The sequence below is a fragment of the Podarcis liolepis genome, assembly GCF_965112155.1.
Source record: "Podarcis liolepis genome assembly, chromosome: 16".
In the NCBI taxonomy this organism is placed as follows: domain Eukaryota; kingdom Metazoa; phylum Chordata; class Lepidosauria; order Squamata; family Lacertidae; genus Podarcis; species Podarcis liolepis.
In genome coordinates, this window is record NC_139567.1 from 6603976 (window position 1) to 6621472 (window position 17497).

Consider the following 17497-nt stretch of genomic DNA (forward strand, 5'->3'; position numbering starts at 1 on the left):
AGTCCTGAAAGACCCGCTCCCTGCCTTACAGGCCTTTTCCCAACTGGCCTGGGAGGGCAGGGCTGGACTGACTCCAACTGCAAAAGCTGAGGCTGCTGAACAGACACTTCCACTAGGGCTTTGGGGTTATTTCTGGTTTTGATATTAATTTTTGATCCCTTTATTTTAAATCTTATTATGATTTATGTGGAAATTGTTCAAGTTGGTTGTGTACGTCCTGATGTTTTATTGCTTGACTTTCGTTGCATTTGCAACTACAATTTTTTCTCCATGTTTTGTGCAGCCTTGAGCATGCTTTTCACTATGTCAAGGCGGTGTACAAATAAAACTATGTGCCATGCAATACTGTGCATGTTTTTAGCCTTTCTCTAATTTATCTAAAGAAGGCTGATCGCCGAAGAATGGATGCTTTTGAATTCTGGTGCTGGAGGAGACTCTTGAGAGTCCCATGGACTGCAAGAAGATCAAACCTCTCCATTCGGAAGGAAATCAGCCCTGAGTGCTCACTGGAAGGACGGATCCTGAAGCTGAGGCTCCAATACTTTGGTCACCTCATGAGAAGAGAAGACTCCCTGGAAAAGACCCTGATGCTGGGAAAGATGGAGGGCACAAGGAGAAGGGGATGACAGAGGACGAGATGGTTGGACAGTGTTCTCGAAGCTACCAGCATGAGTTTGACCAAACTGCGGGAGGCAGTGGAAGACAGAAGCGCCTGGCGTGCTCTGGTCCATGGGGTCACGAAGAGTCGGACACGACTAAACGACTAAACAACAAAAATTTATCTGCAAGCGGCCTTGAATTCCCGATCTGGGGAGAAAACAAATGATAATGATGATGAAGAAGAAGAACCCCGGGCGCGCCCCGGGGATCACCAGCTGGATGATGGGTGCGGGCGAAGATGAGCGGCTCTGCGCCATAGCTCCGCCCTCCCTCCGCGTTTTCTCCGCCACGCGGGCGCGGTGGCCAATCTCTGCCTCGCCAGCGCGGAGCAGCGGCGCCTGGCAGAGCAGAGGCGAGCGCAGCTCCGCCGTCCTGGAAGCGCGTGCGCGGGTGTCTCATTGCATACGCAGAGCCGGAGAGCGAGGCAGGCGGAAAGCGAGAGAGCGAGAGCGCCCCTGGCAGGGTCCCCTCGGCCCTTGGGATCCTCGTCGGAGGAGGCGCGCAGGTGGGTTCAGCGCTTGGGGATGCTGGCGGTGGGGGGAGAGAGCGCAGGGAGGGCTCCGGGCTCCAGAAGCGTCGGTTGGTTGGCCCAGCTGGCCGCTCTCTAGCCCGGAGAGGTGGGTTGGGGGGCACCGGAATTGCGGGGCTTTGGCGGCACCCCCGACTCAATGCTCCCGTCGTCCAGGTGTCTCTCCGTAGGCAGGCCGCGCTGGCCGAGGGAGGGCTTTGGCGTGCGCTTTTACGCACGTCAAAATGGAGAGGACGCGGAGGGGGCCCGGAAAGCCAGGAGACCGTTGCAACCTTCTGGAAGGGTGGGCTCGCTGGCGGCCGGGCGAGGCGGTTGGAAATGGGGCTCGAGGGCAGGGATGCGCCCCCTCCTTCGCGTGGAGAATTCTGCCTCGCCACCAGCTTTCCTCTCCGCCCTCCAAACCCACACCAGCCTCTGCCCTCGCCATGTTAGCAAAGATGCGGGAGATGCTGCTTTAACGGCCGAGCGATGGGCCTAAAGATTGCTGTGGAGAAGGGAGGAAAGCTGCCCCACACATTCTGGGTCAGACCAGGGCCGGATTTACTTATAAGCTAAACAAGCTGTAGCTTAGGGCCCCGCTCTCTTGAGGGCCCCAAAACAATTTTAAGGGGGAAAAACTGGAAGTACATTTCCAAAATATAAGATAAAAAAGAAGTAAAATACTGTAAAACCTACATACAGCAACAGTGTTTTGTGTTGTGTAGGCTCCTATGATGTAAGCAGCCTGCTAGCCTGCTCCCTCACTAGTTTGCTCTTTTTTATGTATAAGGTGGCTACATTCTGCATGGACTGGTTGCATTAGTTTGATAAAATACATATTTTGTTATGTGCAAATGGCTTTAGATACCTATTAGGTCCATAAATTATCATATTATTATTATTATTATTATTAAGCATATATTCAACACAAAAAACAGTGACAATTGGTTGTTGACAAAGGACAGCTGGGCATATAAAGGGTCCCATTACCTTCAGTAGCTTAGGGCCTCATCAAACCTAAATCTGGCCCTGGGTCAGACCGTTTTTCCATCTGCCCTGGCGTTTTGCTGTATACACGCCATTTAAAGCGCACAGCCAGCAATCCTGGGAACTGTAGTTTGTTAAGGCTGCTGGGAATGGAAGCTCTGGGGTAAATTGCAGGTCCCAGGTTTCTTGTGGTGGGGGTGCTTCAAGGGTTTGTGCACAGCCAATGTCTGCTTTGGTTGGCAGTGGTTCGCAAAGGTCTTAAGCAGACTCCTTTCCCAGCATCTATTTTACAGCCTTGTATGTTCCTTACTACAGTGGTACCTCAGGTTAAGTACTTAATTCGTTCCGGAGGGCCGTACTTAACCTGAAACTGTTCTTAACCTGAAGCACCACTTTAGCTAATGGGGCCTCCTGCTGCCACTGCGCCGCCGGAGCATGATTTCTGTTCTCATCCTGAAGCAAAGTTCTTAACCTGAAGCACTATTTCTGGGGTAGCGGAGTCTGTCACCTGAAGCGTCTCTAACCTGCAGCATATGTAACCCGAGGTACCACTGTACTGAATCACTGAAGCAAAGTGTCTGCTTTGCCACTGAACTGTGGTGGTTCCCCTTCTATTGTGGTCCCTTTTCTGGATAACATACCATGGAATTGCCCCCTTTCCCCACCTTCCAGGCTTATTTTCTAACATTTCATTTCTGCATCTTAGCTTCTCTCTCTCATGGCAAGAAATCTTTGCTTGCTTATAGCATGTCAGCCATGCTTCTGGGCATTACATAACAACCTTTGACACCACGAACACCTTGGTTGGTTGTACAGCCCTCTTGGAGCAAAGAATGTTGCTTTTGGATCATTTTGCATTGCTCCCAGAGATTGCTTGTAGGAGGAATGAGAAAGATCCCCTAAAGGTTAGGCATTTTCCTGCGAAGGATTATGCCACAGCAAGCTTTAAGGTGCCATGCACATTTGCTTATGAAAATGTTTTGTCAGGATCATCTCAGAAATTTGGAAATTTGCAAGGGATGAAATGTGCATTGAATAAATGCATTTGCAATCGTTCTTCACCTCTCTGGGCATCAGAAGTGAATCCTGCTCACGCAGCAGCAGTTACAGGGTTAAAAAGACATGCAGTTCCAAGCCAGTAGTTTTGCCTGTCTTCTGGCTCCACAGAAACGGGAGCTCCTGTCACTCTGCCAATGCCTGGTGATTCCCCTGAGCAGCATTCCCCATAGGTTTCCAACCACTGAAGATTGGTTGCCATCCTCACTCAAAGCAACTCCCTGTATGAGCACCTTGTGGCAAAACTGTCACTAGATCTGCTGCCATGATTAGTTGATAGTTAAGACAAGGATGATTTGAAGTTTGCTAAGTCAAAATAAGAAATAATGTATTTTCCTTGTGTATCAATAATGATCTGAGAGTACAGCAAAAAAAACTACCACCAGCTAACACCTTTGCAAAGCTAAGCAGGGTCCATTATGGTTTCTATGACAACCATCAAATCCTGTACTTATTTAGTCATTAGCAAAATGCAAGCTCAGGCACACCGCTAATGGGCTTTACGATTAGAAAGGTCATAGTTTGCTATATGTAACAGTGCTCATGTGTTTTTTAATAGATGTGTATAGCTTATGAAGCAATATCCTGCAATCAGATGGTTGGGGGTTTTTTTATATTTGCATTTTGAATAACTTTGTGAGTGTGATAAATACTTTAACAGATTCCACATTGATAGGGGCATTAAGTAAATTTTTGTTTGGTTGCCTCAAATGAAAGGTATAAAACACTCAAACCTTCAGTTAAAATCCATGCAGCATATTGCTGCCAAAGGCCTAAGGTCCAAAATTCATGTGACAGTAAAATGATGCGTCCCCATACCGAATAAAGTAGGACTTGTAGGTCACCATACCAAAAAGGTTGGAAGCCACTGCCCTAGAGAGCACCCCCCAGGGCTTTGCCAAAACACTCTCTTGCTATCATAACTGTGCCATGCTTAAAATGAGGTCAGAAAAGCTTTGCTCAGATTGATCTGTCAAGTAATAACATTCACCACAGATTTAAAAAACATGAGCGTTTGGTGAGAGCAGTCCAGATTAAAGAGGTGGTTCTGTAATTTTCTACAAATATTTCTCTACAGTTGTTCCAAATCATGAATTTAGTAGAGGCAGAGGCGCTGGTTAGAGCAGGGGTAGCCAACATGTAATAATGTGTATACAGCCTAAGTTTGTGCATAACAGTAGCACATAGCATTGATGCAGGCTGAAAGGGCGATGGTTCTCCTGTAACAATAAGAGGCATAAGTAACTTGGTGGCAGCATTGCTGTTGCAAAACATCTTCCTCACTTTGAGCTTTCATAATACTGATGGGAATTGAGCTTTTATATTCTGTTCTGTAATTTGGCAGTCCTGTGTGGTCAAGGCCTTAATGCAACCTTTGGGCCCAGTGAGACTTACGTCTGAGTAAACATGGGATTGCTCCGTAATGGTGATGGCGAAGGAAATGCAAAAGGCTAGCAACTTCATTTATTAAATATTAAGTTCCCTTGTGCCAGCGAAAAATGTTGCAGTATGGATTGCTCTTGTGCAGGGTGCCAGGCCAGCCAGGCCCTTTCCCAAGACACTCCATTCCACTCCTCCCCGCCCACCCTGCATTCAGTCAGCATTTCATGGTAGCTGAGCATACTTGATTCTCACGCAGTGCCGGATTCACGTATAAGCTAAACAAGCTATAGCTTAGGGCCCCCCTCTCTTGGGGGCCCCCAAAAGAATTAAAGGGAAAAAACCTGGATGTACTTTTCAAAAATATAAGATAAAAAAGAAATGAAGTAAATCCTACATACAGCAGCAGTGTTTTGTGTTGTGTAGGCTCCTAAGATGGAAGTTGTGGGCCCCGCCTGTTTAATAATTATTTCACTGTTAATATACTTATTAATTGTTTTTCACTATTAATATACTTATTAATTGTATTTCACATCAACAATTACTTCGATAAAATACATATTTTGTTATGTGCAAATGGCTTTAGATACCTATTAGGTTAAGATTACCAGATTTTTTTTCAGTGAGTCCGGGGACACTTTGCAGCTTTAATGGATTTTGTATGGGGACTGATCTGTAAATCTGGGGTCTGTCTGGTAACCTTATATTAGGTCCATAAATTACCATATAGCATATATTCAACACAAAAAAAAACAGCAACAATTGGTTGTTGACAAAGGACAGCTGGACATATAATGGGCCCCATTACCTTCAGTAGCTTAGGGCCTCATCAAACCTCAATCCGGCCCTGTTCTCACGGGACAGTTGGGTTCTCCCCAGAACTCCTTGAGAGCTTTTGCCCCCTTAAAGGGTTTCCCCCCACTTTTTGGCGAGGAGAGTTGCACTTCCTCCAAGCTTGCTGGTTCCTTTCTCTTGCATGTGAATGATGCTGTTTTGGCTTCCTAAGGATCCACAGAGAATGTGCTGGGTATTACTACATGATTCTCAGCAATGCCCCTTAGTTGAGGTTTTGGGGGGAAACATGTTTGTTTACATCAGTTATCAGTGCAATCCAATGCATGAATACTCAGAAGTAAGTCTTTTCGAGTCCAGCAGGCCCTTTTCCCAGGTCTGTGCGTAGTCATTAGGGATGCATGCATCTGCCAATTTCCATTTCTTGGTTTCTCATTTTTCCTATCTTATGTTCAATTCTCCACATTTCCACATCACTTTGTTATTTTTTCCTCAAAAAAACCCTCCTCGTGAAAATTCAGCATTCTGGTTCACTTTTCTTCACATTGTGTGTGCAGTTTTGCCCAATACACACATTTTTGCAAAGTAGTTTTTCTTTTGACAATTTTTGCGTATTGTTTTCTTTAATTTACACATTTTATCGCACGTTTCACCTGCGTATACAGATCACTCGCAACTTGCACGTGTATTGACATGTGCAGTTTCAGCTTTACACAGTTGAAGGCCAGCCAGCCGAGATCGCACAAATTAAATTCCTGAAAGGTGGAGAGCTTAAAAGCTCACAGACTTGCTTACTGGGTTCTTACAAGATTTTGGAAGGCCCTGCAAGATCTTGCGAGAGCCTCCCAGAGCCTGGTAAGCAGGTCTGGGAAAATAAAAGCAGTTAGCATGTGCCATTGTGGGCTCTTCACAGGCCGTTTCCCAGTTTTTAAAGGGTTGTTTTGACCATGTGAGATTTCAGCTATGGCCATACACGCTGTCCCTGAAACACAACACCTGCGTAAGGTAGGAGTCACCTGTATGCATCTTTGAACTCATTGCTTGACTGGAGAACTGCCTTGCAAAATTGGAAGTGTTTTGGTCCACGTATTACCATTCTGGAAAAGGATCTCCTTTAAATGCAAACAGAATCGAAGTTCCACCCCAGCCCTAATACTAGGAGTAGCCTAAATAAATTAACATTATAAAAGCCTGCTTTTTCATTAAAAACATTGCTTTAGATTGTTGACACTCCTGATTAGTAGAAATGTATCTTCTCTGTATCTCCTGACCCTTAATTCCGCTGCCATCCTTACAGCTCATTTCACAATCTCTGATCTCCCCACACCCGACTTTACAGAGATATTAAGGTCAAGATAAACCCTCCAACTAGGGATTACTGGGCTTCTAAACTCTGCATAGTGTTAACCCTAAATAGATGCTGCTTAATAGTGGTAGTAGTAGCAGCAGTAAAATAAACTCTGCCCTGATATAACACAGCTAAAATTAACAGAAGTTAAAAGGAAGGCTTCAGCTAAAATAACTTTTACACTACAAAGCTATGCCTGAGACTAGTAAGGCTGTGCACAAACCATACATTTAAAGCACACACAGAATCCTGGGAACTGCAGTTTGTTAAGGGTGCTGGGAGTTGTAGTTCATGAGGGGTAAATTGCAATTCTCGGTTTTCTTTTTTTGGGGGGCGTACTTTAAATGTATGGTATGTACACAGCCTAAGTCTTATTGAATTCAGTGGGACTTATTCTGACTAGAAAGGTAGGATTGTGCTGTCAATCAGTTTTGGCCATATACAGGATTCTCTTCTACTGTATAAGCTTCAAAAGCTGCTTTCAACAGGACTTTGCTTTGGGATCTTTGAGATTCAGTGCCAGCAGCATTTACATCTTGGATTCCGTGTGGTTTGTTCGTGTTTTTAACTGGCTTTCCCTGCCATTTTAACATGCAAACCACTTTGGCATTTCCTTTTTAACTGAAAATCAGTATTAAAACATTTTTGGAGAAATAGGTTTTTTTCTAGGATGCTCCCGAGTTTTGCAGCCCACAAATGCTAAGTTCTAAATACTACCTATTGCATTAATTGCATTTAATGTGGCGGATATATTTTTAGAAGCTAGCATAGGTGCCAAAGGGAGATCTGATCAGGATTGTGTTGGGCAGGGAGAGGGGAGATTAACTCCTTCTCCCCCACTGCAGTCCTGTTGAAAATCACGTCTACCCTCCCTCCCTGCTACCTGCTACTTGTATTGGGGGAGAAAATGTCATTGGCACCAAAGTGGACCATACTAAGGGCCAGGCGTTAAGTAAACTCACTGTCCATCCTGCTCTCTTTTGTTTAACAGGATTTGTATATGGTAATCAACAAAAACTTCTGAAGCAGTTTATCACAGCCTGCAAGTGGGTCATGTTGCCTGTGCAAGTGGGTCTCAGGCTCTATAAGTAAATCTAAATAGTTTTTGCTTTTAATCCTCCATTAGTATGATGAATGGCTCTTGCAACTCTTTTGATTCATTGCCGTGCTTTATTGCTATGTTTGCACTTGTAACCAAACATCAGAAAGGCTCAAGCCTTTGGGAAGGCTTAAAAACATTTGGGAACTTCACCATCCCAGGCAAGCTGTAATAGGAGCACCTTAGGGCAACCGGTCACTGGATCTGCTGGCAGATTTAGTTAACGGTTAAGCCAAGAATGGTCTGAAGTGTGCTTCATCAACATAAGAAAAAATATATTTACCCCATGTATCTATAATGATCTGTGACTATGTCTGACAACTGTCAGCCCATGCACTGACTTACTCACGAGCAAAATGCAAGCTCAGCCACCCCACTGATACTTGCCATAATGGATTTAATTATGAATAAAACTCCTAAAAACGTTCATAGTTCATTATATCCAGCTTTGCTTAGGAAACCAAATATTTTTAGAATGGATTTTTATAGCCTATGAAGCAATATTCTGGAATCAAGTGGGTGGTGATCTTGCATCCCATAAACATAACTTTAACTAACTTCGTAAGTGCTATAAATATTTCAACAAATTCCACTTTAATAGGAGCATTAAGCAAATTTTTGCTTGGGTGTCTCAAGTAACGGTTATAATGTAGGCAGGCTTGCAGTTTAATGCACAAAAGAGATGGCTGCCAAAAATCCAAGGTCCAAGATTCATCACAATAGTGGGTTGTCACAGAAGTCAGCATTTTCAAATTATATATGCATAATAATAATATTGCATGATAAAATCACATATCTGGGGTGGCTTTCTTTTTCCTTTTTTGAAGGGGGATTAGTTTTAGAATACAGTCCCATTAAATGCATGAAAACATTTAACATAACTCATAGTTCTTCTTTTCCATTTTAAACAAAGAAAATGGCACTCATTGATTGAAAACAAAGACACCACGGTTGCTTGACAAAAGGGTTCGTTCTTCAGTTAAATGTCGTGCATACTAAAGCTGCAGTTAGAGAAAAGCATTGTTTGTTTTTTAGAAATGGCCCTTCTAGCACGCATTTGATTTGCCATCTGCTTTGGGCCTGTTGCAAAATCCAGCAAGTCATGAGAGCTATTTTTAAAATCCCTTCCCTCCCTTGGCAGAGGGGATGATGGTGAAATCTAGCTGCCCGTTCTACTGTATAAGTCAAGGCTTCCAACCAGCTACCATTTCTGCCAGAGAGATGTGTTTGTTCATGCTCTGCGGTACATGGTGTGCTGTAGAGTTGCATTAAGAACATTTTGCCCTGTAATTTTTTTGCATGAGGTGATGTCTACATGGGCACCCTGCTCAGTTACGCAGCTGACTATCCAACCAACACCTGAGAAATAACAATCCACTTTGAAAGGATTGTGTGGTGGTCCGCTTAGGTGACGTACAGTCATACCTCTTGTTATGTTCGGTTCAGGTTACGTTATTTCAGGATACGTCCTGCGGTGACCTGGAAGTAATGGAACGGGTTACGTCTGAATTTCGCCGCATGCACAGACGCTCAAAATGGCGTCATGCACATACACAGAAGCTGCGAATCACGGCATGCGCAGACACGGGTTGCGTTCTGCTCATGTTGCGAATGGGGCTCCGGAACAGATCTTGTTCGCAACCAGAGGTAGCACTGTATTCGTGTTACAGGCGTTTATTGATACCATTTCACAGAGTAGTATTTAGGCCCTTTAGCCTTTGGTGTTTGTGCAGATTTCCGTTCCGTGTGCTGTTTAATAGCATACCATGTGACGGCTAAGGTTCTTCCTTATCCCATAGCTGTCACTCAGAGGAAGAGGTTCTGCTTTCTGCTCAGAAGGTCCCAGATTCAGTTCCTGGGAAGAGGGATCGACTATTAAACCGCTCTGTAGCTCTGTGAGGGGAACAGGGGTCTCCTAGCAGCTCTCAGCACTCTTGGCGCATTACAGTTCTTAGGATTTCTTGTGGGAAACCATGACTGTTAAAGTGGTATGATGATGCTTTAAATCAGGCATAGGCAAACTCGGCCCTCCAGATGTTTTGGGACTACAACTCCCATGATCCCTAGCTAACAGGACCAGTGGTCAGGGATGATGGGAATTGTAGTCCCAAAAAACATCTGGACGGCCAAGTTTGCCTGTGCCTGCCTTAAATGTATAGTGCAGATGAGGCCTGGTTTCCTTCTGAAGAAATGATCAGTTTAAAAAATAAGGTGCCTCAACTCTTTCATAGATCCAAAACTGGATGAGATGCAAATTTAGAAGCAACTACTACCATTTGAATAGAAATACAATTCCTCTCAATATAGTGAGAAAGATATGACCAGGTGACTGTGTACCAGCTCAGTCTGTTGCCCAGTGCTGCAGATGCCCCTGGTCTCCATTTGTTCTTTACTCTTAAAAGGATCTGGACTGGACAGCTCTTCAAGTTGAGTACTCTCCTCTGTAAAGTAGGACACTTGGCCCAGGAGGAGTCTGTAGGCTGCTAACAAGAGGGGAATAAACAGAAATTGAGGTTTTAGAAGCCGGACACTATGTGCATGGAAGCCAAGAAGCCATGTTGGCAAAGAGTAGCATCTGAGAGGGTTCATGTGCCTTTCAGAACTGCTTGAAAGGGAAGTTCTCCCAGTTACAACCTCTCCTATCATTAGGCCCTGTGAGTTCACAGCGCTACGTGAGAGCCAAGCAGAGTGGCTGAAATCCACCTGTTGATCTGAATTACCTGGGAGGTTCACTGCCAGCAGAGGTCTGGTCTTACCTCCGAGGTTTCAAGCGACTGAATCTCTCTCTGGGTAATTCTGCAGCCTAGTGATACCATTGTTCCAATAGCTCAGATTGTTTTCTGGGTTTGATGTCTTCTGCTTTCTCCGCATGCAGTTGACGGTGAGCAGAACACAAACATGTTTTGAGAGTGTGCCTGTGCAACAAGGGGAAATGAGTTGGTGGCTGTTTGCATAATAGATTGTGTATTGTAATAGATTGCCACCTGCTGTCTGTAGCTTGCATGCACAGATCTATGGAGAGTTCGCATTGTGGTTCATGTACCACTGGAAGATGTGGCATTTGATGAATTAAGAATCAGTTTAAAAAAAATAAGGTGCCTCAGCTCTTTCATAGATCCAAAACTGGGGGTGAAAAATGGATTTCTACCTTAGCCATTCCAAGACAATAGCTCATATATATCCTCTTTCTGGCACCTGTGCCACCAACATTTTTTGGGGTTGGATGGGGTGGATAGTTTGATAATACAATTGCATTTATAAAAGGAAGTGCCTTTTGTTACCTTGCAACTTCTTCCTTTATACAGCTGAAGTCACATAGTCTATTTAGAAAGTTACTGCTGTATGTTGTTTACAACTAGATAAAGTGCAGTTAAACTTAGTGTTACTGCTCTCAATGGCCACTCAGAAATCTGGGGATATGATGGGCATCTTAATTTCTGTAGAGGATCAGCTCTCTGTGCTGCCGTGTTCTTCAGCCTTAGATCCCAAGGAGTTGGAGTACGATCCAGATAAGACTGAGGCACTCTTAGGAGGTGGTTCCCTAGACCAGATGGTTGCCTGCTTTTGATGGGGTTACACTCTCTCTGAAGGAGCAGGTATGCAGCTCAGGTCCATTGCTGTCACTTGAGGCTCCGGTGGCCTGGAGTGCCTTCCATCAGCTTTGGCTGGTGGCCCAGCTGCGCCCCTATCTGAACAGGGATAGCCTAACTTCTGTCCCTTATGCTCTGGTAACCTCTAGGTTAGATTACTGCAGCGTGCTATACGTAGGGCTGAAGATGGTTTGGAAACTTCAGTTGGTGCAGAATTCAGCAGACAGGTAGCTCTCTGGGGCAAGATGGTTTAAGCCAGGCACCCCCAAACTTGGCCCTCCAGCTATTTGGGGACTACAATTCCCATCATCCCTGACCACTGGTTCTGGTAGCTAGGGATGATGGGAGTTGTAGTCACAACTTGGCTGGAGGGCCAAGTTTGGGGGTGCCTGGTTTAAGCATATAATGCCATTCGTGGCCTGACTGCACTGGCTTGCCAATTCATTTCTGGGCCCAAATCAAAGTGCTGGTTTTGACCTATAAAGCCTTAAATGGCTCTGGACTGCAGTGCCTCAGTAAGAACCTACCTGGACTCTTTGTTCATCATCTGAGGCCCTTCTTCATGTGCCTCCTCCCGTGAGGTCCAGAGGGCAGCCACATGAGAACAGGCCTTTCCTATGATGGCCCCTTGCTTGTGGAATGTTCTCACCTGGTGCCTTCATTACATATCCTCTTCTCCCGTGCAGTCTATGGCCTTTAAAACTGTACATGGGGGGGGGGGTATCGTTTTGTTTGTTACTGTGGTATGTTTGTGTTTTTATATTGTAAACTGCCCTGTGATCCTTGGATGAAGGGAGGTACAGAAATGCAGTAATTCATACATACATACATGCATGCATACATACATACATACATACATCTCCCATCATCCCCAGCCAGCTTAGCACAATGGTCAAATAGTAGAAATGGGGGAGAAATTAGATTCAGTCTTCATTTAAAGATGAACCTGCCGGATTTGTACTTTGTGAACAATACACGGACAGAAACACAGGGATCCTTCAAAATGCGCACCTCTCCAAATTTTGCAGTGCAGTATTCCAGCCAAGTAAAACGTGCAAAAATGCATAAACCAGGGAAAAGTATACATAGAAGTGCATATATTAATGAAAATAGCATACAAACATGCATTATATAGGGGGAAATTGCTTTGTAAATATGTAAGGAATCTCTAGCTCAGGGGCCAACTGTCCTCTCTGTCTGGCCCTAGGGACACCCCTCCCCCACATTAGGCTACTCCCCTCCCCAGACTACCCCACTCAATGGCCTAGCTGCATACCCACCTTGAGTGTTTTTTCCTGACTGGAATGTGCGTTTGAATTCTGGTAATGCCTCTTGCTTACCTGGAGGGAGGATTGTGGGGTGAGTATTTGTAAAGCTACGGTACACCACAGGTGAAATCTGCATATGGCTCCTGGAAGGCTGCTCAGAAAGGAGGGTGTATCTTGCTCTGGAAAAGGTTCTCGTCCCCTGCTATAGAGAACCATTTCACTTTGTGCCAGAAACATTGTTCTTTATTAATGAGATTTCCTCCTTTTCGGCTTGCAGAATGACCGTCATGGGGAAGTACCTGGTGACCTGCTGGGTAGCAATTCTCTTGATCCTGCTGCAGAGCGATGTCTCCGTTTCCAAAAAAAGGCCCAAACCCAGCGGTGGTGGCTGGAACACAGGAAGCCAACGCCAGCCTGGGTACCCGCAGAACCCTGGCTATCCGCAGAACCCTGCCTACCCGCCACCACGCAACCCAGGCTATCCTCAAAACCCTGGTTACCCCCAGCACAACCCTGGCTACCCGCCGCGCAACCCTGGCTACCCACAGCAGAACCCTGGCTATCCTCAGCGCAATCCTGGTTACCCACAGCAGAACCCTGGCTACGGTGGGGGCTACGGAGGCAAGCCGTGGAAGCCTAAGCCGGCCAAGCCGCCCAAGATGAAGCACGTGGCCGGAGCAGCTGTCGCAGGGGTGGCAGCAGGAGCCCTCGGCGGCTACCTCTTGGGCAGTGCCATGTCCAACATGAACTTTGGTTTCCGCAACCCCAGCGAGGAGCAGTGGTGGCATCAAAACCGCGACCGCTACTCCGACAGAGTCTACTACCCAGAGTACAAGGAGCGTGTTTCGAGGGATGTCTTTATGAGAGACTGTGTGAACGTCACACTGACGGAGTATATCACCCCTCAAGGGAACCAAAGTGCAGATGAGATGGAAGTGAAAGTCGTGACACATGTGGTGCGCGAGATGTGCACAGAGCAGTACCGCTTGATATCCGCGGCAGCTCTGCTTCTCGCCAGCCCTTCCGTGCTTTTCTTCCTCATGCTGGTCACGTGTTTCCTTATCCCCTGAGGTCCCCCTCAGGCCTGCACCTCGCTGTTCATTGAGCAAACATCCAGAAGGAATGAGATCTATACAGAGCGACGGCTTGGGGGGAGATGACATTCTCGCTTATGCACCTCTTTGGTGGAGTGTCTTTCAAAGCTGTTACATCTGCTACATATTAATGAACACCCAGGCTTCTGCCAAGCACCTGTTCCTTTTGCAGCCATCTTTGATTTCTGTCGTTTGTGGTACGAACGTTTGGGGGGGTGGGGTGGGGAGAGCATAAGGTCTTATTTTGTAATGAAGGGAGGGCAGGAAGAACTCGTCATAGATCAAACCCCTCCCTCCTTCAGTCGAGCCTAATGTAATGCGAACTGTAAATAGAAACACAGCGACTCCACACGGAAAAACAAATTGTTTGCTAGGGCCTACATTAAGAGTTGATGTGGCTGGGCTTCTGTCGGAGAGCCCACAATTGAGAAGGGCACCTACTTTTCTTCTCTTCAGTGCTGAAACTTGCTTGTTCACCCGCCTCTAGACAGCGGTCAGACAGTGGTGGAGGTGAGGAAGAGAAGTCAGTGCCACAGCCTACTTGCTTGTTGGCTCTCTGGCAAACAAGGAGATGGGAGCTCTAATGGGGAAGAGGAGAAGTCGGTGATAATGGCAGTGAGGTGGAGGCCTGTGGAGGATGTCTTTGCCCACAGGCTCTGTAAAATCTTGAGCTGCCACAGTCCTTTGCTTGTCTACCCTCATTACACCGGCTCTTCGCAGAAACCAAATTGACACGTTCTGTAATGCAGCGATCCAGGGGTCCCCAAATCATTGTCTGCAAACCACCAGTGATCTGCAGGCTTCACTCAGGTGGTCTACGGTGTGTCGGTGGAACTATTGTCCTATTGGTCTTTAATTGTGTTTCTGCTGCTGCTTTAATTTTTTTATATATTGCATTTTTATTCTTAGCGTGGGATTCAAATTGTAATGCAATATATAAGAAATAAAAGAAGCAGTAGAAAGACAGTAAAAAATCTTACAGCATCTACCACTGCACATTACAATTGCAATAGCTGACAGAAAAATCATTTAAGTGGCCTGCGAAGAACTTCAGCAGTTTTCAAGTGGCCCTTCGTGTGTGAAGGAGGGCATTTGGGAACCCCTGCAGTAAACTGTTCTTGCCTTTAAGAGAAGGAAATATTTCCAGCTGTTATTTGAAACTACATTATATGATGAGAGGCAGGAAGCTGAAGTGAATCAGGTTTTAAGTTCTCCACTGTACATTGTTTAAAAATAAAAAATCCCACCCCACCATGCAGTAAGATTCTCATTCTAGACCCACATACATACTGAGATATTTATCTCAGTATATTGTAGGAGATCTATGGAAATCCCACTGTAAAAAACACAAAAAACACTTTTATATATTATAAACTGCCTTGAGAGTGTGGTTGGGGTTAAAAAACACACCACCAGGGTGTTAAATATATGAATACAAGCAAAAGAGGAAAGGCCATGCGCATCCCTTCCTACCTTATGCAAGGTGAGAAGACTCTGGTGTGTCTTATTGGACACAATTCCAGGAACCGAGTCGTGTTAACTTCACAACAAAGAAGATGGATAGTGCCTAGAATTTCACGAAGCAAGAAGACACATCCGCAAAGAATGACCCTGCGTTCCTGATTTAGTGCTGTCCATGTGGCATGTTGTAGGGCCTTGTGGGCTCTTTTGCACATTATCTGGGGTTTGTGGCCATTAGGCAGACCAGAGCAGCCCATATGGGATGCATGCGAATCATTAAGCAAACATTCCCTTCATTATCCATTGTACCATGAACATACTGTAGGTACTTGTCTGTGCAGTAATAAACCTGTTTGCCTATGAACCACAGTTATTGTCTACACAGGCGCATTACTGCTGATGACACCAAAATCTCTTGCTTTCCTTTTTTTTAATGAAAGACGGACCTCAGTGAAGTATCATTTTCGTGGAGAAATAATGGCTTATTACTGGAACTGATAAATCTGGGGCAGGTCTTCTGAAATGGTGTTGGCTGTCCCAATAGCACTTAGAATTTCTAGGCTGCAAAGAAATGCATTTGGTTTTGCAGCATGGGAATATAAGTACACCATTCATCAGGAATTTTTAACCCTCTGTGATGCACAGACATTACCTTTCTGGTGACTATTAGCAATTGCATATTTTCTTACAAGAGTAGAAATTCCTGATTGTTGTCTGAACTAACCTTAACAAATAAGCTGCTGCTGTTGTTGAGCATCTTCATTCGTTTGATCTCTTGAGTCCTCAAAATTACTGGGTGTTAATTGTATTGACCCTGCTGAATTTTGGAACTAACTTTAAGGGTCAACTGCAGATACCAGAGTCATTCCAAAGTTTCATCTGTGAGGAAATCTGTTGGATGAACTGGTGGCAGATGTGACTTGAAGGCAGTCTTATAAAATTCAGAGCAGGTTCTCAGTCCGTTGGGAGACTCGAGCTGTGTGCCAATAACTCACAAAATATTCAGACATGAAAGCCATGTTGTCAAAGCCAATGGTGCTCTCCATAAAGGGGTTAAGCGTCCCTCTATCTTAAACTGGATTCCAGCCTGTGGACTAATGCAAGTCTCTAGAATTTGAGAGACTTGCTTCCAAGTAAGTGTGTTCAGAATTGCAGTCCTATGAGTTACTGTGAAGAGCCAATTCTTGGCAGCTGGGGAGGGATGCCACACACATCTTGTTTCTGCCACACCCTCCCCTTGCTCACTTCGGGCTTCTGCAAGGCCCTTTCTCCTTCCAGAGATGCTGTGTTAGTGTGCAAGAAACAAGGGTGCAATGCCACACCACCAGTTGCGATACTCTTCTGGTTAAGAGAGCTCATGTGCTTAATTTTCTTGGTTTCAATTTATGCAGCAGGCAGTGGGGATGGGAGCACACAAATAGTCACTAGGATTTATGCATTCCAGTAATGTAGCTGGCTTGGAAAATGCCACATTTAACCTTAAGGCAGACATTATAATTGAGGACTACATTTTGGGTGGTACTAATTCTGTCTGTCCTACCGCTTTTGGCCTGCAGCGTTGGTAACGGCTACATTTTTGCTAACCTGTATTTCAGTCGACTTGCTGACAACTCCATGTTTGTTCAAGGGTATAGATATATATTTTTAAGTGTAGTCAAAATGTAAAGAGTACACAATTATCCTTCTGAGTATATCTTAATATATTCTGTGCATTTTGCTAGAAGATGATTATTGTACAGACACACTTTTAAATATTGGTGACTTGGTCCAAGTAGAAAGCACACAGTAGTAGTAAAATTACAGGGAGTATTGGAGAGACAAGCACATTTGTACTTTGCAACTTCGTGTGTGCTTTTTTAAAGTAAGTGTTTGATATCTAGTAGAAATAAAGGCCAAAGGCCCCAGCTTTTGTCTATGAGCTTCTTTTTTGATGATGTAACTTTGTGCAGGTATGTGTATACACAGACAGACAAGACACTTCAACATGACGCCCTCAAGACTATAACTCTTATCTAGCATGGCCAGTGGTCAGGGAGTGGCAAGTGTAGTTCAGCAACAACTGGGACATCACAGGCTCCCTACCCCAGGATTAACATGTTGGACCGGGAATCCAAACTTCAACTCCACTCCTCAGTCATACCATGATAGAGAACTGGCCGAGTGTTGCAGTGTTGGGAGAATAAAATCTCATCCCATCTGCACTATACATGTAAAGCTGTATCATACCACAGACATGGGTTCCCCGCAAAGAACT

At 45.0% G+C, this 17497-nt stretch overlaps 1 protein-coding gene across 1 annotated transcript; it reads left to right on the plus strand.

Annotated features, from left to right (window-relative positions):
• The first annotated feature begins 692 nt into the window (after window positions 1-692).
• On the plus strand, window positions 693-17147 carry PRNP (prion protein (Kanno blood group)). The gene is made up of 2 exons (XM_083480739.1): window positions 693-1165; window positions 12966-17147. The coding sequence occupies exon 2, from the start codon at window positions 12967-12969 to the stop codon at window positions 13756-13758; it is 792 nt and encodes a 263-aa protein (XP_083336865.1). The 5' UTR covers window positions 693-1165; window position 12966; the 3' UTR covers window positions 13759-17147.
• The last annotated feature ends 350 nt before the right edge of the window (window positions 17148-17497 follow it).